The sequence below is a fragment of the Mastigoproctus giganteus genome, chromosome 13, assembly GCF_048544385.1.
Source record: "Mastigoproctus giganteus isolate SK-2022 chromosome 13, ASM4854438v1, whole genome shotgun sequence".
Classification (NCBI taxonomy): Eukaryota; Metazoa; Arthropoda; class Arachnida; order Uropygi; family Thelyphonidae; genus Mastigoproctus; species Mastigoproctus giganteus.
The window spans coordinates 81,771,031-81,797,399 of NC_143587.1; the positions used below are offsets into that span (position 1 = coordinate 81,771,031).

At 37.5% G+C, this 26,369-nt stretch overlaps 1 protein-coding gene across 1 annotated transcript in view; it reads right to left on the reverse strand.

Annotated features, from left to right (window-relative positions):
• The window catches only part of SMC1 (structural maintenance of chromosomes 1), a 635,181-nt gene that overhangs the window by 519,502 nt on the left and 89,310 nt on the right, over positions 1 to 26,369 (reverse strand). Inside the window, exon 5 of the mRNA XM_090388169.1 lies at positions 25,745 to 25,913. Within this exon, the coding sequence (XP_090244295.1) occupies positions 25,745 to 25,913 (169 nt within the window). The remainder of the gene's footprint in view (positions 1 to 25,744; positions 25,914 to 26,369) is intronic.

Here is a 26,369-nt window from a genome sequence, read left to right on the forward strand (position 1 = left end):
GGCCAGAGTGGGTATTTTCCAAGAGATGTAAGTGTTTTTAATTTAGGTAGGGTAGTTGAATTTAGGTAGTTGAAATCACTAAAAATGATTACATTACTTCCTCTTTTATGTGTAGAAGTGATCCAATTGAAGATTTCACTGATGGTGCCTTCAGCTAGACTTGGTGAGCAGTAGATATTGAAGAACTACAGAGCAGAGGCATTGGCATGCAAAATAATGGCGATACCTTCAAAATTATTTAAATTGGAGCTGATGGTGTTTGATAGTGAGATCGTTCCTAAGGAAGACTGCAGATCCTCCTCCTCTGTGAGATTTACATGGTTAGGAAGGGAGAGTAGTTGAGTTGGTGAGGTAGAAGCAGAGTGTCCTCGACCTCAGAATTTGTTCAGGGTAGATATGATTGGCTGCATCAATCAGAACTGGAGAATTCAGAGAATTCATTGTTAAGGCTTCGTACATTCTGTAGATAGAGGTTAAGCTGAGGCTAGTGCAAAGATTGACATCTTAGGTTTAACTTTTGGGGCACATTAGACAATAGAGGATGCATCTAAAGGGATCAGCAGGCATTCCTGGAAAAGTAATTGTTGCTCTAGGTGTCTTGGGGGCCTTAGTTTGTCATCACAAGCACTGGGCTGAGGTACTGTTGGACATCTCTGTTGGAAATTTAAATCTGGAATGAGGCATGTGTTGGGTGCTTGGTTTTAATTTTAGTGGCTTTTCCTGTTATATTTAAACTCTGTTAATAGTTGTTCAATGTGACGCAGTGGTTTCTGAGTCAAGGTGACTTATAAAGGTGTTATTCCTTGCTGCATTGCCTTTGGCAGATTTTAACATGAGTGGACTGATTGCTGGTTCTAATAATGCTCACTTGGTTGTTGGCTTTGCACTTTTACAGATTTTTGGGGAATGTTACAAAGGGGATTCTGCAGATGAGGAGATAAGTAGTTAGTGGAACTTCATCAGTTAGTTGTACTGATGAAGTAGGGACTTGGTGATGTGTAGGGCAGATGTCAGAATGGGGAAGGGAGGAAAGAGTTGCAATGGGGTTTTCTGGGGTGTTGATTACGTTGAGGGGAGAGCCAGAAGAGAAGCAGCAGCAAGACTATCAAGATTGAGCTTTAGGGAAAGAAACATGTGGAAGGACTTGACTGGTTTATTCTCAATATCACCCCACTAGTTGTTTCCTGATATATGGAGGCAGACCGTCTACTATGCTGCTCTGGAAAATTAACAGGACACACAGAAAATGTGGTTTAACTCATGCAACTTGCGATGAAATGGGACAAAATTTGGTATGGTGGTGTACCATAGAATAACAATGAAATGAGGACACAGTAAAAAACTTTGGACAGGTATAAGGGGCATTTATAGACGTTGTATAAGAATTACCAAAAAGGTCACGTTACAGAAGGTGATACGAGATGTTCGAAAATATGGTCACATGGCATCAGTACAGTGTATGATCCACTCTAATGGCTGAACAGGCCTGACAGCAGTGAATCATGCTCAATATAAGGGTGTCTATAAGATTCTGTGGCAATAAATCCCATTCTTCCACCAGCACAGACCTCAGCTCACCAAGTGACCAAGGAGTTGGCTGTTGGCATGCAATGCGATGCTCAGGGGCATACCACACACGCCAAACCAAATTTAAGTCTGGTAACTGTGCTGGCCATGGAAGTCAATGGATATCTTCAGTTTCAAGATATTCCTCCAATTCCTCCACTTCCACTCTATATGCAGCGGCATTGTCATGCACAAAAAGAAAATCTGGGCCAAACATGCCCCTAAAAATTCGCACATGAGGATTGTTATTGGTATCTGTGTTCTTGATACCTCTGTGTAGTTATGGTATCCCTACCAAAACATGAAAAGGGGGCGTGGCCATTGATCATTATTCCGCCCCACACATGGGAACACTGCCTTCGCCGTAAGTGTCCCTTTCTCTGATGTTGGAGGATGTTACTGCATTCCTCGTTGTCTCCAGATTAAATAACATTTAGAATCTGTTTGTAGGCTAAAACAGGAGTCATCAGAAAACAGAACTATACCCCATTTATGAAGGCTCCAAGTCACATTTTTATGGCACCAGTTTTGACAAGCTCTGCAGTTAATGGGATACAAACCACTGGCATCCTTGCATAGGCTCCACTTGAATTGAGCCTTCTTAACACAGTCTGGTTGGAAATGCTTTCACCTGTGACCACAGCAACCTCAAGGGACAGCTGATGACAAGACATCGTATTCTGTCTTGCTGTTAGAGCCAGATAGACGTCTGTTCTAGTTGACATAGCCCTCAGGTGACATCAGAAGCTCTTCTTGTAATGGTTCCTGTTTCCTGAAACTGCTTCCTTCCATACGAAGACAACACTATGTGACACATTAATCCAACATGCCACCTCCACCTGCCAGGCTTTAAGTCATTCAATGGCCCTACATCTCAAAGAATCATCTAATCAAAGATGACTTGCCATCCTGAGTACTGGGGATGTGGCTATCCCACTGAGCAAGTCAAAAAACAGGAATGAAGTGATGTGGTCACAACGTGTTTTATTATGTATGAATAATTTGCATAATATGTGGTGATGTCAGGTGGTTGATCAACTTCTATTGGATATGCAGAATTTGCATACCAGGATGCCTATTATATCAAATATTCGCCTTCAGCAACACTGTTTGCAATAAAATATTGATGAAAAACATTGTTCTGTTAATTTTGTTGAACCATATACAGTAAGTCCCCGACACACGTAAGAGATACAATCCAGGACTTCGTACATAAGTTGAGTTTTACGTAACTCGAGAATAACTAATATAAAATACTGCTACGATTAGCATCAGCATTAGTAAAGGCATACGATGCAAGAAAGCAAGCCTATGCAGCATCAGCCAAAAACAAACACTCCCATTTCACCACTCCATTCGAAAGTGCTTTAATACTAAAGCACTTTCCCTTCGACATTGTTTCCGCAACAGTAAAAATTACTCAGCGCGACAGGGTGTAGCTCACTGCTGATACATACACCATGTAGCCTCCACAAACTTGGCTGCGCTGACCACATAGTGAATTGTTAGTACCACCTACTCAATGATGTTCTCTTGTCAATTCAACAGTATCACATGACCATTCCTATCAATCACTTTGAAGAAATATACAACTTTGTGAATTTCTTTAATTCCGCTTTCATTCATATACACACGAAAGAAAATTTATGGTTAATGTATGCTGTATGTTACTTTCACGGGTAAAATAAAAAAAAAATTTTTTTTTTAATTTTCATGAAAACCCTCTACCGGGAGTCCAGTTAGATGAGAGAACGGACATATACAAAAACTATCATATAATGATAATTAAAAAAATGGTTGACAGGAACGTCACATGGTACAGCCGAGGTGAGAAGCAAATGTCACTCAGTAGGCGTTACTGAAAACTGACTATCAATGTTGTTGTTATTTGGTTTTTAGGAGTATTAGCAACTAAGGCCATATTGCTCCAGGGATATGCGGTGGTCATTCCCTGACCTTTCCACACTCTCCGTATTTTGTGGTCACGGGCTCAAACCCCAGTCTAATCAAGAAGTGTGTGCTATGCACTGCTGCTCCTGCCCACCTGGCTACGGAGGCACCCTGACTATCGAAGCATTCTACGTATTGCCGCTGTAGCGCACTAAAGGTTTACCACAGAGATTTCGTTTTCCTCTTAGCCAACATCAATTTACATATCTACCCTATTTATTGCAAAGTTCGTGACCACTTTTAAGAAAACCCATTTAGTTTTATAACTGTAACAAAAATGGAACAAAGACCCTTCTACGAGTGTCAATGGCGACCAGTGTTCACTAAAAGGATGGTTAATTCCAGATGCTAATGAGCAATTTTGGATGGAAGGAAGCCGTATTATATTTGAGCGGCTGTTTAGAAGTAAATGCTTGAAAATCTTTTTGCTAATTTTTTTAAAAATTTGTTATAGAGAGACTAACACTTTGCTTTATGAGGTTAATTTTACATGTAATTTCGTTTCAAGGTGCACTGTTTTGCGAAAAAATTTGTAATAAGAGAAATTCGTTAAATAGAAGTTCGCAATAGAGAAGTTCCACTATATAAAGAAAAAACAGTTATATATTTTTAATTAGTTCAATTAAAAACTTTATCTGGGGATAGTGGTGAAGTAGCCAGAGTGGCACATAACAAAAGAAAACAAAACATAAAAGGAAGAAAAAACACATGTTATTGTACTATAAAAACTGATATGTATTTCATAGCCTTGGTTATTATAGTTGCCTTCATTCGTGCCGATCCCTTCACCGTTTCTCATATTCCGTCTTTGTTCTTTAATATTGTGTTCATTGCTGACACTGACAAATCTAAATTCCAAGCAATACTTGTTAATGTTTGACCATTTTCATACATCCTTATTATTTTAATTTTCTGATCCAAATCGATTGCTTTCCTTATTCTCTTAGCACCATGATAACGGTCAAAACGAAATTTTCTGTAAATAACTTCACAGGGTTAAGGCAGAAACACACTATTATTGCCTCGTGCAAGCTCACATTTTATTAAAGCACATTTCTGGAGGTCACAACCATAAAACAATAAAAACAATTTGCACTTTACAGTTTACTGGGCTTTTCTGTTAGTGCAATTTATTATAAATGTGTAGTAAACTCAATCTTATTGCACTGCAGTAATACAGATAGCTGGAATTCTACGTTATTATGGTGAAATGGGTTTTTACGTTATTATGGTGAAATGTGTGTCCTCTTCACTGAAATCTTCAGTCAAAAAATAAATAAATAAATAAATTTTCAGCATCTTCTCTTCTCTTCCTTTCTATTTTTTAAGCTTTGTACACTTGTTATTCATTTGTGCATACCATGTTCATCATTATTGATTTTTTTTTTTTTTTGTTTTTTTTTACTGTTTTAAATTTTACAATCCTAAAAAAAAAAAAAAAAAAAAAAAAAATTTGAGTGAAAAAAAATTTACATAAGTCCGAAATTACATAAGTTGGGGACTTACTGTATTATTGTAATAAGCACCAGGTGAAATGTGTGTCCTCTTCACTGAAATCTTCAGTCAAAAAATAAATAAATAAATAAATTTTCAGCATCTTCTCTTCTCTTCCTTTCTATTTTTTAAGCTTTGTACACTTGTTATTCATTTGTGCATACCATGTTCATCATTATTGATTTTTTTTTTTTTTTGTTTTTTTTTACTGTTTTAAATTTTACAATCCTAAAAAAAAAAAAAAAAAAAAAAAAAAAATTTGAGTGAAAAAAAATTTACATAAGTCCGAAATTACATAAGTTGGGGACTTACTGTATTATTGTAATAAGCACCAGTATTGATAGAAGAATCTCACCCAATATCCCACAGTGACAGTCAACAAAAATGTCAGATCCACAATACAGTACAAATTTAGGATTGTGATTCAAGTCCACAATACAGTCCAAGGTTGAGACTGTGCAAGGGTGGCACATTTTCAAAAAACAGGGAAAGAAAGATAAGTAACCTAAATTCAACATTAAAATCAAATATAGATCTGATATTAATAATGAATTTAGAAATGGAAAGGAAAATTCATATAAAAGGCCAAACTAACCTGCAATTTATTTTAACAAAACCTTCATTCATCAGTTCAAAGATTAATGAGGGAAAATCCCCTAACCTGGGAGAGGGTGTCAGAAATTTAACATCTCTAATAAACTTATAAGTGACAACAACCAGAGTTATACTAAACATTCCCAAAAACAATAATGAATTCTCACTGGGAACGACATTAAGATGTAATTAAAAATAAAGGAGTAGTTCAAAAATACCACTCAGTTGTAATGCTGCAGGGCAAGTAAAATGATTAAATTACCCGAACCTCAATTATCAAACAAAAAAGAAACCAGTGAACCCAGGAATGATAACCATACTACTAATGTCTTTTAGCCGACCACTTAGAACTCATTATACAGAGTAATACGCATAATAACAACACTCAATAACTGGATCAACCCTTGAATACATAACTGTGACATAATACTCAAGTAACAATTCTTTTCTGCCATAAACACATGAAATTTTTAGGGTGGAAAAAATTTTGCACAAGCAAATAGGTTAGCAAGCATAGTAAAAACATTCTTCTCTGCATTTTGAAAGCACAATTTTTGTAAGTTTTTGACTAAAAAAGAACTGCCACCATGTGTAACAACTACCAGTTATTACACATGGAATAGCTGGTTCAAATTTATTTTGTTTCATTAAAACAGTTGCAAAACTACCAGGTCTGTCACAGTGGGTGGAATCCGAAGAGTCAGGAGGCCCTATGGGAGCCCCACGGAAGGGGAGACAATTTATAGTTTTGCTTCTGCATTAATAACATTATTCCAAAGTTTTTTGTTTTTTTTTTTATATATATATTAAAGGCAAAGTGTGAAACTCAATTTCACTATCTGAATTTGAAGATATCCCCAAAGGTAATTTTTCCAAAGCAATTCAAGAAACAAAAGTAAGATTCATTTCAAAAATACTGGAATCATTAACGAAGAATAAACTTCAAAACTGGCTACTTGCCAATCAATATAGCAGTTTCAGTTTGGCTCAGTTTGATGTGGTAATACTTGTAAGCTAACTACTGAGTTTACATTTATTTTTAATTAAATACCTTTTTGCTCTCATCTTAAATATTGAAGTCCTCCATAATGATAGTGTAGTGGGTTTTCTGCTCATCTAGAAGACTCTCAATTTCGGTGTACATTTCTTCAACCTCTTCATCATCATCATGGCTTGATGTATGACTATACTAATAATCAGTGCTTTTTTTGGACAGTACGCAACAGTACGGCATACCGGCACCTTTATTAACAGTGACGTGTGACATTGGGATGCAGTGCACTTCAAAATTTGTAATATTCCATAAATGTTTTTCACATGTTTACCTACTATTCAAATAAGCTTAAAATAATTTAATTAAATTTGCATTTTTTACTGTCTCTTTTTAAGATTTTTTCTATATAAAACTGTATAACCATTTTTATAATTCTAAATTACTCAGTTGAGCCTCTGTTTAACGAAGTCCTTTTATAGCGAATTATTTTGAATTCCCCTTGGACGTTACATAAACACGTTGGGTGAAGAAAATTTTCATATACATATAGCGAACGGATTAGGAGAGAATTAACTCGGTATGCACTATTCGCATTTCTGGCCTTCAGGCAATTTAGCAATTAGTCCTGCTGCTCGAAATAAGAGAGCTAAAGAGATTACCATTCTAAAACTTAGTGGTACCTGGTAAAATCTATCTGACCACATACGGAAGAGTCGCGCCTAGTCAAGAGTGAGCAGATCAAGGGGTATTCCCAATGGGCTCTGGTCCACCTTCTACTGCAGTGGTGTCCAACCTTTCCCCATACAGTGGCCATATTCAAAAAAATTCAGTTATTTTTCTTTAGTGTGTTATATTTTCCATATCGTGTTGCATGTAAAAGTAAAATTGAAAATATCTGAAACTTTTATTAAGTACAATTCACAATTACATTTACTGAACAAAACATTTAATGAGAAAATTTTTTTGATAATTAGCAAAATTTAAAATGCTGTTTTATTTCACTTTCCTCGCGGGCCGTAGGTTGGACACCTCTGTGAATCAACCGTAAGCGCCCCATTCGAGAATTAGAAAAGTGATTTTCTTTTACCCCGACAAATACTCATCCGTTGTTTCGCAGAAGTGCGTTATCCACATTTTTCCGTAAATTTCCCTATCTCTGTTTACTGGATCACAGTACCTGAATATCCGAATGACACCGACATTTTGGACAGTTTCAAAAAAAAAGAAAAGAAAAAATTCAATTTAAGAACTAGTGACAATACCAATGACAAGAGAAGGAAAACGAGGACAACAAAGGTATTAAACCTTCTAAACATGAATTGTTGGCATTTAGTGAAAGTGAAGTTAGAAAATGGTCAATCAGGTTACAGTTAAATGAAAGAGATACAATTCGTGGATGCCCAATTGATAAGGTTTCAGAAGAATTGAAGCATTTGATGAACATTCTGAGTATAATTCCAATTTCATCGAGTGAATGTGAATGAGGATTTTCACAAATGAATCTGATAGCCAACCCAACCAGTGCTTTGTTGATGGCAAAAACAGTTTCTTAAAATTGTAGGCCGCCAGTGACCAGCTTCGATAGAGCAAAATATGTCGATTCGTGGCTGATTCGGAAACATCATTCACCAACCAAACAGAAAGAGGAAGAAAAGAAGTGAGCATAGGATAGGGATTGGCAACCTGCGGCTCTTTCACTTTACAGCTCACATGAAGCACAATTTCACATGGAGTTAGAGGACTTAAATATCAAGGACATGTGGAGTACGAGACTAAAATGCCTTAAAACTGAAATTGAGGATTTGGAGAGGCAAAAGGCTGCTGTTGCAATTCTACACAAATGGATGGCATTAGTAGAGGCATATGATGCAAGAAAGCTAGCTTATGTAGCATCAGCCACAAAAAAAAAAAAAAAAAAAAAGCTCCCATTTCACTCCGTTCGTTCTTTCAAAATACCTGTTCAGCTCAGCCTTAAATTTATTTAGTCTATCAACTTCCACAATAAAGGATGGAAATCTGTTCACCAACCACCCGCTGGCTAAAGGCAAATTTCCACACATCTATCCTACATCTATCTTTCCTGAATCTCAATTTATGCCCTCTCAGGTGATTATTCTGAGCAAGAGGAAGAATTCCATTGGCATTGAGCATGCTCAAACCATTCAAGGCTTTATACACCTCTATCAGATCACCTCGCTGGTGCCTAGTCTCCAGACACTGTAATTTGCAAAACTTAAGCCTTTCTTCATAAGAGCGCCCCTTTGTTCCATTCACTAATCTTGTTGCCCTTCTCTGTACTCGTTCCAGCAGCTCTACATCCTTCTTGAAATGAGGCCTCCAGACCTGTATACAGTACTCTAGGTGTGGCCTGACCATTGCCTTATACAATGGAATAATCACCTCCTTATCCCTGCTGGAAAAATTCCTGTATATCATTGACAATACTCCATGAGCTACTCTTGCAGCCCATCTGCACTGCTCAGAGAACTTCATATCTGCCTGCACAACTACCCCCAGGTCCCTTTCATTCTCTACCACTGTTGGTGTAGTACCACAGAGTTGATACGTTGCTTTGGGGTTGCTGTTTCCCATGTGTAGTACTTTACATTTGTCAATGTTAAACTTCATTTGCCACCTCTCAGCCCATCTGCTCAACCTTTCCAGATCCTGTTGCAGCAGCATAGTGTCAGTAGTGTCCTTGACAACCCTGCCTACCTTTGTATCATCTGCAAACTTCGACATTAAGCTTGATATACCCTCATCAATATCATTTATGAATACAGAAAACAATGATGGACCCAACACTAAGCCCTGAGGGACTCCACTAATAACATTAGTCCACGACGAGCAGCGTCCATTGACTACCACTCTCTGTCTTCTCCCCCTCAGCCACCCCTTTATCCACAGCAGCAATTTGCCTCCAATGCCACACTGCTCCAATTTGTGCAGCAGTCTTCCATGTGCAACAGTATCAAAAGCCTTTCTAAGATCCAAGTATATAACATTAAAGTTATTCCCTGCATCCAGTTCCTTTGTGACTGCACCATAGTATCCAATCAAATTGGTCAGGCAAGACTTCCCCTTAACAAAACCATGCTGTGTCCGAGCTATAGCTGAAGTCTTGTCTAAATGATCCTGCAGTGCTTAACTAGTGCCTCCATTAATTTTCCTGGAACAGAAGTTAAACTCACAGGTCTATAATTACTTGTGTCAGCCTTTGATCCTCCTTTGTGAATTGGGGTGACATTTGCACATCTCCAATCCATGGGTACTTCCCCTGAGTCCAAGGAAGCTCTCATAATTATGGCCAAGGGTTTGCTTACTTCCTTTGCTGCCTCCTTTAATATAACTGGATAGATCCCATCCACCCCGGGTGCCTTTCTTGTGTTTATCATCAACAATTTCTCCTCCACTTTACTCTCAGTTATTACAAGATTCTCTAGCTTACTGCTAGAGTTGAATACACCTCTGGCTTTCCCCTCACTAAATAACTCCTCATGTGTGAATGTCGATGCAAAATATTCATTTAGTTTGTTAGCTACCTGAGCAGGATTATCAACAGTTGACCCATCGATATCAAGTGGACCAATCTGATTCATCCCCTTCCTTCTAGAGTTTACATAAGTAAAGAACTCTTTGCTGTTTTTCTTTGCATCCCTTGCCAAAGATTTCTCGTAATCTGCCTTCGCCTGCCTAACCTCCTTTGTAACTTGGTTACAGATCAACTTGTATCTATCATAGGCTTCTGTGTCATGTGTTAATTTGTATGTATCCCATGCATGTTTCTTCTCTGCCATATGCCTCATCAGTTCATCTGACATCCATTTAGGCCTAAACCTTGGACAATATTTCTTAGTTCATAAAAATATTTCTTATAAAAATATTTCTTAGTTCATATCAGCAAGTTCATAAAAACATTGTCTGTAATGAATGCATAAGTAGCAGCAACTTTCCATTTTCACTCTTAGATAACTAAATAACATTCATTTTTTAAGCAGCAGAAAAAACAAAACATAGAAAAGTCAATTAAAAATTCATGACATTTGTCAAATGCACTATATAAATAAAAGCAGAGTATCAATTCAGATAACTGTTTCTTTTCACATAGTGCATTTGACAAATGTCATGAATTTTTAATTGACTTTTCTATGTTTTGTTTTATCTAATGTCTTTTCATGACAGCAGGCAAGACATAAATTTCAAATTTCAAACTTAAGAACACTGCATTCAGACAATCCGGTGCCTTGAATTTATTCTGCTGTAGTCATAGATCTTTGTATTTTCAAAAGCTCTGCACTTCAACAAAAGCTGAAACTACAGAACCTTAACCAGGGAGAATGGATACCTAATCATACGTTTTCAGTGAAAAAATAGCCAGAATTACCAGAAATCACAAATGATTTGGAGCGTACAAAACTACCTATTTTGAAAGTTCCAAATACTTAAAATAAGTTCTCCCAGTGCATGTCGTGCAATTCCAGAGGCCAATACCACTTAAAATTGGTTGCAACAATATCTACATAGAGAAATCATACAAGAGATTCAATGTCAACATACAAGAATATACTTAAAAAAAATCAATGTAGCAGAACAAAGAGAGAGCGAGCGAGAGAGTCACATCTATCTGTATAAACACACCCTAAACACTACAAGTGTGAGGGTGTGTTTCTGCAGTTGTGCTGAACTGTTGTCCCACTTTGGAAGACAGAAGAGGAATAACAGCACAACATTTCTGTCAACAGACTGAATTTATTACAGAAGAACATTCTAAATTATCACATTTAAGTGAAATCTGCCTACAGCATAAAAGGCAAGCAGGAAAAAACAATAAGATAAATTAAAATTACTTTAAGCTACTTATACAGCTTTAAAATAATTTCCAATGGTTTCTGCTTAAAAAATGTTAGTTTTTTTGTTCAGCTCAAAAATTCTATATTTTCTTTAATACATTAATTGGCACACATGCAATTCTTTTTTAAGGTTGAACCCAACTGAAAGGCATTTAAAAGCTTCACTAGTTGTTGTTTTCAGTAGTGTACATTCAGCACAATGTCCTTAATTTTCAATTACTATGCAATTCGAATTAGTATTTAATGAAACTAATTTGTCAGTTTTCCCAATGTGATAACCTGGATCCCACAAAGTGAATATTACACAACTTTTTAGTTGCTGTAATTTATGTAATGAGGAATTTATAGCCTTTATTTATTATTTTTTTTTTCAGTGAAATTTTTTGCATCATATTAGTGTAGTTGGCATTAGATAAAAAATGATGAATGAAATTTACTCTTCCTGGCTTCATTCATGATGCTTTATATGAATGTAACCATGATTTTATTACCGTCATATGACAGTTTTGTTTCTTAAAGTAAAATTATTAGAAATTTTGGATAACATTGGGGGTAAGGTGAGGGGGGTGGGGAAGTTCCTGAACAGGGTATTTAGTTTTTCAACATGTCATCTTTAAACAACATGGCACCATTTGAAATACAGGTCCAATCCATTTGAACCTGTATTTCAAACAAAATTGTCTAGTTGCACTAATTGCATCTTCTGAACTTGTATTATTCAATAAACTGTAAATATCTCTTAAACTAGGACCTGATTCACTAAGAGAAATTTGGATTTCTGAAGCACTTATCCACAAGTTTTCTTTAAAAAAAAAAGAATAAATACGATACCTTGCCCTCGGAAGAAAACCCAAAACATTATTTTTTTTATATTTGACAGTAATTAGATAGTATGAATCAGAGCTGTACTACTCAATATGTTCTACGTTGATAATAATATTAGTAAAATAATAAGAGGAGTTTACCTCAATATAGTACGTAGAACACTTCCGTATGATACCCTCCAGAAATTAAAAAGGAAAAAAACGAAAAAATCAACAACTTACCGGCACTTTAGAGTAAAATATACCGGTAAGTTGTCGATTTTTTCGTTTTTTTCCATTTTAATTTCTGGAGGGTATCATACGGAAGTGTTCTACGTACTATATTGAGGAAACTCCTCTTATTATTTTACTAATTTGACAGTAATAGAAATGACAAAACCAAATGTCATAATATTAATCAAAAAAACTTACCTTATGCTTTCAAGCAAAAAGTAATGCATTTGTTGATATTAATTATTGGTATAGCCATACATCAAACCATGATGATGAAGAGGTTGAAGAAACGTACAACGAAATTAAGTCTTCTAGATGAGCAGAAAACCCACTACATATTCATTATGGGGGACTTCAATGCTAAGGTTGGAAAGAGACAAAACAGCACCGAAAGGGGAACTATAGGAAATTTTGGAATGGTGAAAGAAATGAAAGAGGTGAAAGACTTGTGGAATTTGCAGAATCTCGGGGATTGTCAGAAACGAACAGAAAGTGGACATGGAAGAGCCCAAATGGATTAACAACTAATGAAATCAACTTCATCCTCACTAACAGAAGATATATCGTGAATGATGTTACTGTGATCACTTCCAACATTTACCTGAACAAGGTAAATGTTGGAAGTGATCACAGGCTAATAAGATGCACACTTGATATAGATGTAAGAAAAGAAAGGAAAAAAACTGACTTGAGTAAATAATACGATCTTTGAGATAACAGAAAGGAGAAAAAGCAGTATATACTGGAATTTAAGAACAAGTTTGAGCTTCTGCAGATGGCTCAGCACCAAGATATCGACGAGGAATATTACAACTTTCTGAAAGTGATAAAGTCCAAGAAACCTATGGGTAAAAAGAAATCCAAAGAAGAAAAAATTAGTCAAGAAACAGTTGTCATCATGAACCGAAGATGACAAATGAAGAGCAAGATAAACACTGACAAGGCGAAAATTGAGTACACTGAATTATGCAAAGCCATTAGAAAGAGACTCAGAGAGGACATAAGAAGATAAACACAAGAAAAGGAGAACAAGCATTAAGGGAAAACAAAGGACTTAAATCAGCAGCCATGAGCAGTAAGGCAGAAAGACAAATGATACTGAAACTGAAGAATAGCGAAGGTGTACTTATAAATAGCAGAGAAGGCATGTTACAAATGGCAGAAGACTACTAGAGAGAATTATACAAAGAGCGAGGGAATGATGCCAGCAGTGGGGAAAATGGATCGCAAATAAGTAACACATACAACATACCCGATATCCTTGCTGATGAGGTAAAACACGAGTTGAAGAAAACGAGGAATCAGAAAATTCCGGGGAAAGATGAAGTTACTGTAGATTTTTAAAATTGGGAGGAAGAGACTTGGCACAAAAACTGGAACGACTCTTCACAAAATGCATTACAAAAGGTGTGATGTGTAAGGAGTGGAATAATGCAACCATAGTTTTGCTACATAAGAAAAGAGATAAATCAGAAATTGGAAATTATAGACCAATTAGCTTGTTATCCCACATCTACAAGTTGTTCAAAAGGGTCATTACCAACAGATTAGAAAGAACACTTGATGAGAATCAACCGAAAGAGCAAGCTGGCTTTAAGACAGGATTCTCAACTATGGATCACTTCACATAATGTCACAGCTAATGGAGAAAGCAAATGAATATAAAACACCATTATGCCTGGAATTTGTGGATTATGAAAACGCATTTGACTCCACACAGCATAAGGCACTGTTTCAGGCACTGGAAAGACTAGGCATAAGCATTCAATACATTATGATTTTAAAGAAAATATGAGAAAATATACCTCCTTTATTAGACTAAAGACAGGTGGAAAATTTTAAATTGAGAAATGGGTTTGACGAGGAGACACAATATTTCGAAAAGTTGTTTACTGTCGCCCTTGAGGAAGCTTTCAGAAGATTAGACTGGTTGCAGAAAAGGGTCAGTGTGAATGGAGAGTACCTAAGCCATTTACGATTTGCAGATGACATTGTAGTCATAAGCCACGATACCAAAGAATTAGAGGAAAATCTTAATCAGTTATGCAGAGTTAGTAAGGATTTTGGACTAAAGATGAATATGGCTAAAACAAAAGTAATGATAAACAAGTATGCCATAGAAAGGGATATAATTATTGAAGGAGCAATTGAAAAGGTGGAGTCATATACTTATCTGGAACAAGTCATCGGTTGTAATAATGATAAATGGCTGGAAGTCATGAGAAGAATAAATTTTGGATGGATAGCATTCAGGACATATAGTCACATACTTAGGAGCAATATCCCAATTTGTCTGAAACGTAAAAAAATGAACCAAAGTATACTCCCCACCATGACTTATGGAAGTGAACTTGGGCACACACCAAAAGAATGGAAGAGAAGCTGAGAACAACACAGCAAAGAATGGAACGAATTATATTGGGAATCAGACTATTAGATAAGAGGAGGAAGACATGGATTAGGCAGCAAACTCAAGTAAAGTACATTCTTATCAAAATTAAAGAACTAAAATGGTCTTGGGCAGGAGACATAGCTCGAAGACATGATGACAGATGGACTAAGAGAATAACAGATGTTGTTGTTGTTGTTATTTGGTTTTTAGGAGCATTAGCAACTAAGGCCATATTGCTCCGGGGATATGAGGTGGTCATTCACTGACCTTTTCGCATCCTCCGTATTTGGTGGTCACGGGCTCAAACCCCGGTCTAATCAAGAAGCATGTGCTACGCACTGCCGCTCCTGCCCACCTGGCTACGGAGGCGCCAAGAATAACAGAGTGGTACCCAAGAGGAGCAAGAAGAAAACCTGGAAGACGACGACGGAGATGGACAGACGAAATTCATAAGTTTGAGGATAGTAAATGGATGGCCATTGCACAAAACAGAAGGAACTGGAAAGTTGCTGGAGAGGCCTTCAACCTGTACTGGATTGATAATGGCTGATGATGATGATAGTCATACAATGGAAGGAAGCCACAGGCTTTTGCTGCACTGGTCAAGGAAAAAAAAAAAAAAAAAGTAGATAAGAAATTACAAATTAAGCAAGTCTCTCCTCGTGTAGGTAACTATTTAGGTGACCTGTAAATTTCTTGAAACTATCAGCCTCAACTAACTGCAGAGGAAACACGTTCCGGTAGTCAACAACTCACTACTAAAAGAAACCTTCCTACAATCTAGTCTAAACCTCTAATGTTAATCAAATTAATCTTACCTTATGCTTTCGTGCAAAAAAATAATGCATTTGTTGATATTAATATCAGTACAGTCATACAATGCAAGGAAGCCACAGGCTTTCGCTGCACTGGCCAAGAAAAAAAAAAAAAAAAAAAAAACAGAAAGAAAGAAAAAAGAAGAAAAAAAAATAGATAAAAAATTACAAATTTTCAAATTTACAAATCACAAATATCCACTTATTAATAGCAAAAATATATTAATAACTATTTCTTAAATTTATTCATTTGAATTTATGACCCCTTGTTCTGGATTTCTTTATAGCAGTGAAAATTCTGCCCTTCATTTTACTACACCTCTTAGAGCCTTATACACCTCAATCAGGTCATCTCTGAAATGACTGACTGACAAGCTCTGTAGCCCACATAATCGAAGTTTTTCCTCACAAAGTTGCCCAACTGCCATAAAAATGCCCATTTGCCAAACCCACCATGCAAGTTATTTGTCTCTGAACACTTTCAAGGAGCTCAATGTCTTTTGTTTTTTTAAATGAGGTCACCATATGTGGACACAGTATACCAAATACAGTCTTCCAACTGCCTTATACAATAGTATTACGACCTTACTATCTCTAGAGGTTAAGTTCAATAAGTCACCATGGTACTTCTAGTTGCCTGTTTATACTGTTCAAAAAACTTCATCTGCTCATATTGTAACTTCCAGCACGTGCTCTCTCTCTCTCTCTCTCTCTCTATATATATATATATATATATATATATATATATATATATATTTATTTATTTATTATTTATTTTTATTTTGTTATGTAAACCCCAAACACAAGAGGTGTTAGAACCTATAGTACTTAGTACCGTGCTTAGTTTGGAGGTTGAGAAAACGAAAGAAGATATTTCTTGACATTGGACTTGAACTTCTGTAGGCTGTAATCTTCAGGAAATACGTATGAAGGAAGGCTGTTCCAGAAAACAGCAGTTGAATGAATAAACGAGTAAGATGAAAAGTTGGTTCTGTGAGTTTGAAGTTGGACAGAAATGGATGTTGGCGGGTGGCAGCACGTGTTCGGACTATTTTGAAAGAGAGAGCAGGAATTATAAAAGCTAATTCAGAAGAACAGTGCCCGTGGAAGCATCTGTAGAAGAGGCATGAAGCAGAAACAGTACGTCTATGAGACAACGAGTGCAGGGACTCTGTTAGAGATGTCATTAATTAACCTAACTGCCCTCTTCTGAATGGAATCAAGAAGCCTGAGAGAGGTTTTGGGGGCACCACACCAGATGTGAAAACAATATTCCATGGCAGGGCGAATTTGTGATTCATACAGAGTGAGCAGCTGTTTCGAAGAAAAGTAACGCTGAGAGCAAAAGAGAAAACCAAGCTTTTTTTAGATGCAATGGAAGCAATATTTGTATTGTGCTTGTGCCAAGAGAGATTAGAAGTCAGGGAAAAAGAGATATATCATTTTGCCAAGAAATCGGAGTGTCACTAAAGATAAGCATAGGATCAGTAGAATCCTTTTTGCGAGAAGACTGAGTTTTAGAAAGGTTGAAATCAACTAAGTTCTCTTTGCCCCACTGGAGAATTACCTGAAGATCGGCATTTAAGGAATTGGTAGCAGATTTTAGAGGAGTTGAAGCTGATTGCACTGGACAAGGTTTCTCAAAATGGAAAGTGGAATGCAATGTGCTATCATCGGCAAAACTATGGATAGGATTTCCAGTCAATGGAAGAAGGTCATTAATATAAAAGAGGAAAAGAGTGGGGGAAAGAACTGAACCTTGGGGAACACCGGCATTAGTGGAGAAGTTAGAAGACAGAGAGCCATCTACCATCACCCTCAGTGAGCGATCAGAGAGAAAACTGGATAACCAATTAGTAAAAACGGTTGACAAACCATAAGATGGAAGCTTGTTTAGAAGACCTTTATGCCAAACATGATCGAAAGCCTTTGAGATGTCAAGAGCAACTACTTGTGTTTCACCGAACCTTTCCATTGAATTAGTCCATAAATGGGTAACATAAGCCAGAATATCACCAGTGGATCGACTGATGGAATCCATACTGGCAATCGTTGATCAGATGGAAGGTTTCTAGGTAGTTTAAGAGTTGGCGGTTAATTGATTTCTCCATTACTTTAGAAAGAGTAGAAGTAATTGCAAAGGGACAATAATTGGATGGGAGGGATTTGTCACCCTTTTTAGAAACTGGCTGGATATGAGCAAATTTCCAAGCAGAAGGAAAAACACCTTTGCAATAAGAAAGTGAAAAAAGGCGGCAAAGAATAGGAGTAAGTTCAGGAGCACAGGTTTTGAGAACAAGTGGAGAAATACCATCGGGACCTGGAGCTTTCTTAGCATCAAGATTCGTCAAAATCCTTCTTACATCCTTTTGATGGAACACCACAGGAGGCATTGAATGGAGCGTGTTGGGAATAGTGGGAGGAGTTTTACCAAGATCGTTAATGCATGAGTTGAAAGAAAAATGGGATGCTAGCAGGTCAGCTTTATCCTTGGCTGAAGTCATAACAGAACCATTGGTTTCGACAGAGGTGGGAGTAGAGATGGGCAAAAGTTGCGGCCAATAGCTTTGGCAAGAGACCAGAATGCTCGGCTACCATTAGAGCAAGAAGCACGTTTTCTACTCTTAGCATGTTCAAACTCTAGTTTGGACTGGTTAATAAGTGCTTTACAACTGTTGCGAGCTTTGGTGTAGGCAGAAAATGAAACTGAAGAATTACGAACAAGCCAATTACGATATGCAACATTCTTCTCTTGAACAGCCTTAGTACATTTATTGGAAAACCAAGGTTTAGATAAAGGACGAGATTTTAAAGTGGAGTGTGGGATAAAGGATTCCATTCCGGCAAGAATAATTTCGCTGCCACGATCTGAGCAAACCTTGACATCAGAAATTTTGAAACAGTAATCCGACCAAGGAAAAGAAGAAAAGAAGTCTCGTAGGTCATCCCATTTGCATTCTTGTAATGCCAAACAACACGAGATTGGGAATAGCCATGAGAAAGGCCTGACGTAGCCCAGTGGTCAGGAGCGAGAGTGCATAGCACGCGTTCCTTGAGTGGACCGGGGTTCAAGCCCGTGACTACTAAATACGATAAATATTTGTATTGACGATTTATTGTAAACTCTACTGACTTGGTTGTCGTGCCGGAGTATAAACAGAAAATATATATAAAGGTTCCATTGGAGAAGAGACAATCAACAAGTTGTGATCTGAAGTGCCTAAAGGACCTCTCACGTCAACCGTGTACTTAGAAGGGTTGTTTGTGAGAAAAAGTTCAAGTGTATTGGCTGTATAATTATGATTGTCCGGTATTCTTGTAGGTAAATGAACAATCCGTGCAAGATCGTTAGTAATCGCAAAAGCCTGAGCATCTCAACCAGCTGGATCGGTGTTACTAGAAAACAGAAGCCAGCTGGAGTTGTGAACATTAAAATCACCAAGCAAAATTACCTCACTGTTAGGAAAGTTGGACTGGAGAAAGTCAAGTTGCAAAGAGAGGAAGTCAAAGAGCTCCAAGTGATTAGTGGAGTTGGGAGAACAGTAGAGACAACAGATGAATTTGACACAATGAGGTAGAGAGATTTTAAGCCAGAGAAGATCAAAGAGAGGAGATTCCAAATTGCCAAGTCTCTGACGGGGAATAGCAGAACGGACATATGCACAAGTACCACCTTTGAGGGGAAAAGAATCATACAGCGAATAGTTTGGGCATCTGAGATGAGCAGTAGTTGAATCAACCGATAACTGAGATTCTGTCAGAAAAAGTACATGGGGTTTGGCAGACTGCAAGTGGAAATGGATATCGTTGAGATTAGAATTGACACCACGTATATTTGTGAAACGAATTAGGAAGTGCTTGGAAGGTTTAGATCTTTTCGCAGATAAGCTTGCTCTATTAGTTTGACAATTCCTGGTGTATTCAATAGTAAGAAAAAGTGGGTGGGACATGCTGTATGAAGTAATGAAATTTTTGGATATGGCGTACACATGGTAAGAATATACCCTGATCCTTGACATACGTGGCCTCACCAATGCCCCCTCGCATACACACTACTCGGACTCCCTCCAGTCACTATCTGGCAGAGTAGAGGAAGCAAGATTATACACTAGCTTATGCGGAAGCCTCCTAGAGAGTTACCAATAGGTTCGGTCCGGTGTACTAACTAGCGGCCGGCCTGCGAACACCGTTTTAGAGCTGTACCCTCGAAAAGTAAGGAATATTGGATCTCGCCACAACGTTCATCATAACCTCAAAAGTCATCAACCATACTGCATGATGGAAGAGATGGGGCAGGGTTGACTGGAACTTAGCTCTAGAGACTAAACATGGGTTCCACCACTTCAAGCCTCCAATAAGCAAAGTGGTGGTATTGCACCAGTTGATGAGAGTAATCTACCACCTAGTACTGCCTGGTAACATAGAGGGGCAGCGTTCCTCCATGTGGTGTGGACGCTACACCTCGACCCCTGCTTACGTTGGTTCACACCTGGATGGTCACCCACCATGCACTTGTGCATGGAAGTTATACCCAGGATTACTAACAGTCCCTCATTAATGAAGGTGCAAGCAGAGGATTTGGCTGTCACAGACCATCCAGACTTCGCCGAAATTCGGTCCACTTGACTTGAGTGTTACCCGAATATCAGTTCCATCAGCATTTTAGACTCACAGGTACAGCTTGTCTGGCATATTTGAGAGAATGTCTGTGACAACCTCAAGGACCTATATATATATATATATTATACACTAAGAGTATAAATTACGTTGCTATTCCCAAGTATAACACCTTGCATTTTGCTGCATTAAAACAAAGCTGCCACTTTTCTGACAATTCTTGAAGCCTGTTCAAGTCATCCTCAAGGAGTGCTGATTGGCACTGGTCATTAATAATTCTCAATTTAAGAATATTGATTGATCACAACCCACTGCCTTCTGCCCTGCAGCCATCCTGCGAACCATCTTAGAATCTTTTCAGTAATCTCAAATTACTGAAATTACTGAAATTTCAGTAATTTCAGTAATGTTCCAACTTATATAGTAACGACTTGTGAGGGACAGTCAAATGGTTTGTTAAAATACAAATAAACTATGCTGAAATTGTTCCCTATATCGAGCTCATGGGTAACTGTCAAAATAGCTCATTAAGTTAGCTAAACATGCTTTTCCATTAACAAAACCATGTTATTCTATAATTGCACCCTTAATCATAGCTTCTAAGGTTTCCCTACCAATGAAGTCAGACTAACTGGTTCTGTAGTTCCCGACTTCACTTTTAGAACCTTTATGTATTGGCGATAATTGCACTTCTCCAATCCAAAGGAATTTCTCACGAGTCCAATGATTCCATGCTAAATAAATGTTCGTATTTTTTTGGCCAGTGTTTGTATGTAATATTCGTATTAGTATTATAATGACTGAATGAACACAGTACATTACATTTCCGGCTTGTTAGCAAATAATAATAATTCAAGATTTATCTTATCCCTCAAATCCGCACATGGCAACAAACATGTTAGGTACCTCAAATCACGACTTGGTGATTGTCTCTTTTCCAATGGAGCCTCTATCTCATAGCTATTCCCAACCTCATATTATTTGGCACTACAAGAATACAAAATGGGATGACCTGCGAGATTTCTTTTCTTCTTTTCCTTGGTCGGATTACTGTTTCAAAACATCTGATGTCAATGTTTGCTCAGATCATGTCAGTGAAATTATTCTTGTAGGAATGGAATCCTTTATTCCACATTCTACTTTAAAATTGCGTCCTTTATCTAAACCTTGGTTTTCCAATAAATGTGCTAAGGCTGTTCAATAGAAGAACACTGAATATCATAATTGGCTTGTTACTAATTCTTCGGTTTCATTTTCTGCCTACACCAAAGCTCGCAGCAATTGTAAAGCAGTTATTAATCAGCCCAAACTAGAGTTTGAACAGGATAAAATTAGAAAACTTGCTTCTTGCCCTAATGGTAGCCAAGCATTCTGGTCTCTTGCCAAAGCTATTGACTGCAACTTTTGCCCATCTCTGCTCCCACTTCTGTCAAAACCAACTCATGTATTAATGATCTTTGTAAAACACCTCTCACCATTCCCAACATGCTCCATTCAATGCCTCCTGTGGTCTTCCGTCAAATGGATGTCAGAAGGATTTTAACAAATCTCGATGCTAATAAAGCTCCAGGTCCTGATGGTACTCAAAACCTGTACTCCTGAAACTACTCCTGTTCTCTGCCGACTTTTTTCACTTTCTTATTCCAAAGGTGTTTTTCCTTCTGCTTGGAAATTTGCACATATCCAGCCAGTTCCTAAAAAGGGTGACAAGTACCTCCCATCCAATTATCGTCCCAATGCAATTACTTCTACTCTTTCTAAAGTAATGGAGAAATCAATTAACTGCCAACTCTTAAGCTACCTAGAAACCTTCCGTCTGATCAATGATTGCCAGTATGGATTCCGTCAGTGGTGATCCACTCGTGATATTCTGGCTTATGTTACCCATATATGGGCAAATTCAATGGAAAAGTTTGGTGAAACACAAACAGTTGCTCTTGACATCTCAAAGGCTTTCGATCATGTTTGGCATAAAGGTCTTCTAAACAAACTTCCATCTTATGGTTTGCCAATTGTTTTTTGTAATTGGTTATCGAGTTTTCTCTATGATCATTCACTGAGAGTAATGGTAGATGGCTCTCTGTCTTCTAACTTCTCCACTAATGCTGGTGTCCCCCAAGGTTCAGTTCTTTCCCCCACTCTTTTCCTCTTGTATATTAATGACCTTCTTCCATTGACTGGAAATCCTATCCATAGTTTTGTCGATGATACCACATTGCATTCCACTTTTCATTTTGAGAAACCTTGTTCTGCTCAATCAGCTTCAACTTCTCGAATATCTGCTACCAATTCCTTAAATGCCGATCTCCAGGTAATTCTCCAGTGGGGCAAAGACAACTTAGTTGATTTCAATCCTTCTAAAACTCAGTCTTGTCTTATATCTCACAAAAAGGATTCTTCTGCTCCTATGCTTACCTTTGATGACACTCCGATTTCTAGGCAAGTTGATGTATTTCTTTTGGGGATTACCCTGACTTCTAATCTCTCTTGGCACAAGCACATTACAAATATTGCTTTCTCTGCATCAAAAAAATTGGTTTTTTTCTTTCGTTCTCGGTGTTACTTTTCTCCAAAAAGCTGTTCACTCTGTACAAATCGCAAATCCACTCTACCATGGAATATTGTTCCCACATCTGGGGGGTGCCCCCCAAAACCTCTCTCAGGCTTCTAGATTCCATTCAGAAGAGGGCAGTTAGGTAATTAATGATTCCTCTAACAGAATCTCTCCACTCTCTGTCTCATAGACATAGTTTTTCTGCTACATGCCTTTTCTACAGGTAGTTCCATGTGCACTGTTCTTCTGAATTGGCATTATAATTCCCACTCTCTCTTTCAAAACAGTCTGAACACGTGCTGCCACCAGCCAACATCCATTTACTGTCCAAACTTCAAACTCACAGAACCAACTTTTCATCTTCCTCATTTATTCATTCAACTGCCGTTTTCTGGGACAGCCTTCCTTCACACGTATTTCCTGAAAATTACAGTCTATAGAAGTTCAAGTCTAATGTCAACAAATATCTTCTTTCGTCTTCTAACCTCCAACCCAAGGACGGTACTAAGTACTATAGGTCCTAATACCTCTCATGTTTGGGGTTTTCATAAAAAAAAAAAAAAAAAACATGATATCCTGTGCTTCAGCTGCAATATACATTATATAGACAGCCTATGTGATGAAAAAATTAACCTCATAATTAACCTCACTGGTTCAATAAACTCTCTGGCCATCTCGCTCAAAATCACTGGGTATGTGCCATCAACCTTGGGAGCCTTACTTGCTTTTATTCTCGAACATTTTTCTAATAAACAGTCATCAGTAATTTCTGAATCACTAATTTCATATGGCTCAAACTCACTTGCACAGCCTCTCCTCGGCATGAAGGGTCTTTTGTCAGCAAAGATTGATGCAAAGTACCTATTCAATGCATCAACAATATCAGCTGGGTTATCTAAGACCCAAACCCACTACACAATGGTCTCACCTGATTCATTTTTTTTATTTCTTTGTATTCATATACAAAAAATTCCTTGTCCCTATTCTTTTCTTTCTTAGTGGTTTCTCACACTCAGCCTTCGCCTCCCTAACCTTATTTGTGGTACTGTTACAGATCAACCTGTAGCTGTTGTGGCTTCAATATTTTTCTTCACTCTGTAACTTTCCCTCTCTTTCTTTTTCGGCTCTTAGTAGACTGGCCAGATCTGTATTCATCTATTTCAGCATCCTCCTCATGCAATATTATCTTAATAATATATATGCATTCCTGGCTTCTGTGATTTTTGCTTTAAAAGTATTCTATAATTCAAATGTATTTGACCTCCCTCTGCAATCCACCCAATTAATAGATACCATATAGCATCTTAGACTGTCATAGTTCACTATTCTGAAATTAAAACCCATGCCTTTAAGTTTAACCAGTGAAACATCTTTCTTCATCTTCCAACTAATGATTGTACAATCACTACCTGCCAATAGTTCCTGTACTTTAAGCCCTGTGATATAGTCTGATTCGTGAGTAATGATGAGGTCAAGAATATTCTTTACCCCTAGTATTTTCTCTAACATGCTGGTACAAATAATAATCATCTAGTTTATTTAAAAAGTTTGTTTCCCATAGTGAGCTTTGCTCTCTATTCCAATCAATTAGGGCAGATTGAAGTCACCCATAATAAGACATTAACACTTTCCATCTGCATATAGAGACTCTAATCATAATCTTCACAATCTTCTGGTCTGTAGATTACTTCCACTCTAATTATACTTTTGCATCCAAATAACTTACACCACTCAGATTCTATGCTGACAGACATAACTTCTGAAGCCGACCGGGCTAGCCGAGTGGGTAAAGTACCTGCCCGGCAACCCAAAGGTCGCGGGTTCGATTCCCGCCTCGGGCTTGGATCAAAGTACTGCAAAAACCTTGGGAGGTGCAATATGGCCACAGAAGCCGATGCGCCAACAACTACCAAATCAAAAAATAATAATAATAAATAAAATAACTTCTGACTCAGAAAAGGCTCTTTTCATGCTCAGGCTGCTTTTGATAAGAAGCATGACCCAACTACCTCTTATATCTTTCCTAAATACAGTATACATATAATAGTGGAACTCGTCATTCCCAATTTACTGATGGCACCACATTTCTGTTAGCCCTATTACGTCAGCATTAGGAGTTCGAATTCAGCCATTTTACTGACAAGACTCCTGGCATTACTGTAGACACAGTTAAGACAAAGTATACGTTATTTAGGCTTGTTTCCCTAGCTTACTTCTTGCTCATTTAAAACATATATTACTGAAGAGTTAGTGTAATTTAATAGCCATATTATGATTATTTGGGGAGGGAGGACATTTTACAGGCAAATCACATAATTATTTGCCTGTAAAATACACAAAAAAAAAAAAAACCAAAACAATGAAACTGCACATACAGCCAAATCTATTTTCAATCAGCATGTCTGCCTGCACCATATATAGGGAAAGCCATGTAGATGATTAATGGTTGTTCATCAAGGGTTGTAATTAAAGGTTATTATCCTGTGACTGCAGTAAGACATAGATTAGCTTAAATATACAAGTAATTTCTTCAAAATGCAGAACTGATATTTTGTAAAATAAGATATAACAGATTTGCATGTAAAAATCTTTCTTTATAAGTAAACTTTAAATGTGTTTTCTTGTTGAAGCTTTAAACAAAAAACATACATTTCTTTAAAGCTACGGCTATTTCATCCATCTTCATTTGAGAGAATATGGTTCAAAATTGCTATTCACAGATCGAAAACACGACAGCACACATATTGATTTGAATGTTAAATAGAAACAGCATTCATGGCCACCCACATTTCTTAAAAAAATTAACAACACTAATTTTTAATCAAAAATATACCATTTGGCGCAACTCTTTAAGCTGAATAATTTTAATCAAAAGATATACCAATTCATCTTTAAGTCTTTGGTATTTCTCAGCTTCCTCTTTTTCTAGTCGTGCTTCTTTTTTTTCAGCTGCAATACCCTTCTTTTTCTGATAGGTAAACTGAGTATCTTCTTCAGCTTTTATCATATCAGAACGTAGTTTTTCATATTCCTCCTTGTGCTCCATAGAACTGAAAAGAAGCAATTTAACGTAATATTAAGTGCAAACAAATATGAAAAGTTCTGCATATACACTGACGAGCCAAAACATTATGACCAGCAAATCGAAGCAATTAGAACTACGCCGTGTGAGCGGGTCGGGACACGGTATAAAAAACACCTGATAATGAGCTCCGTTAATCAGTGTTACTCTTGTTCTTCAGATGGGGAAAGACAGTGGACTTCAGTGAGTTTGACAAATGCCAAACTATAAGGACTGGGTCAAAACATATCCGAATCGGCAGGGCTGGCGGGATGCTCACGGTCAGCCGTGGTTAGTACCTGCCAGAAATGGTCCAAGGAGGGAAAACCGCCAAACCGCCGGCAAGGTGTTGGACAACCACGGTTCACCGATGCTCAAGGTGAGCGAAGGCTCTCTCCTGGATGGCATGTAGCAACAGAAGGGCAACTGTGGCACAACTCGCCAG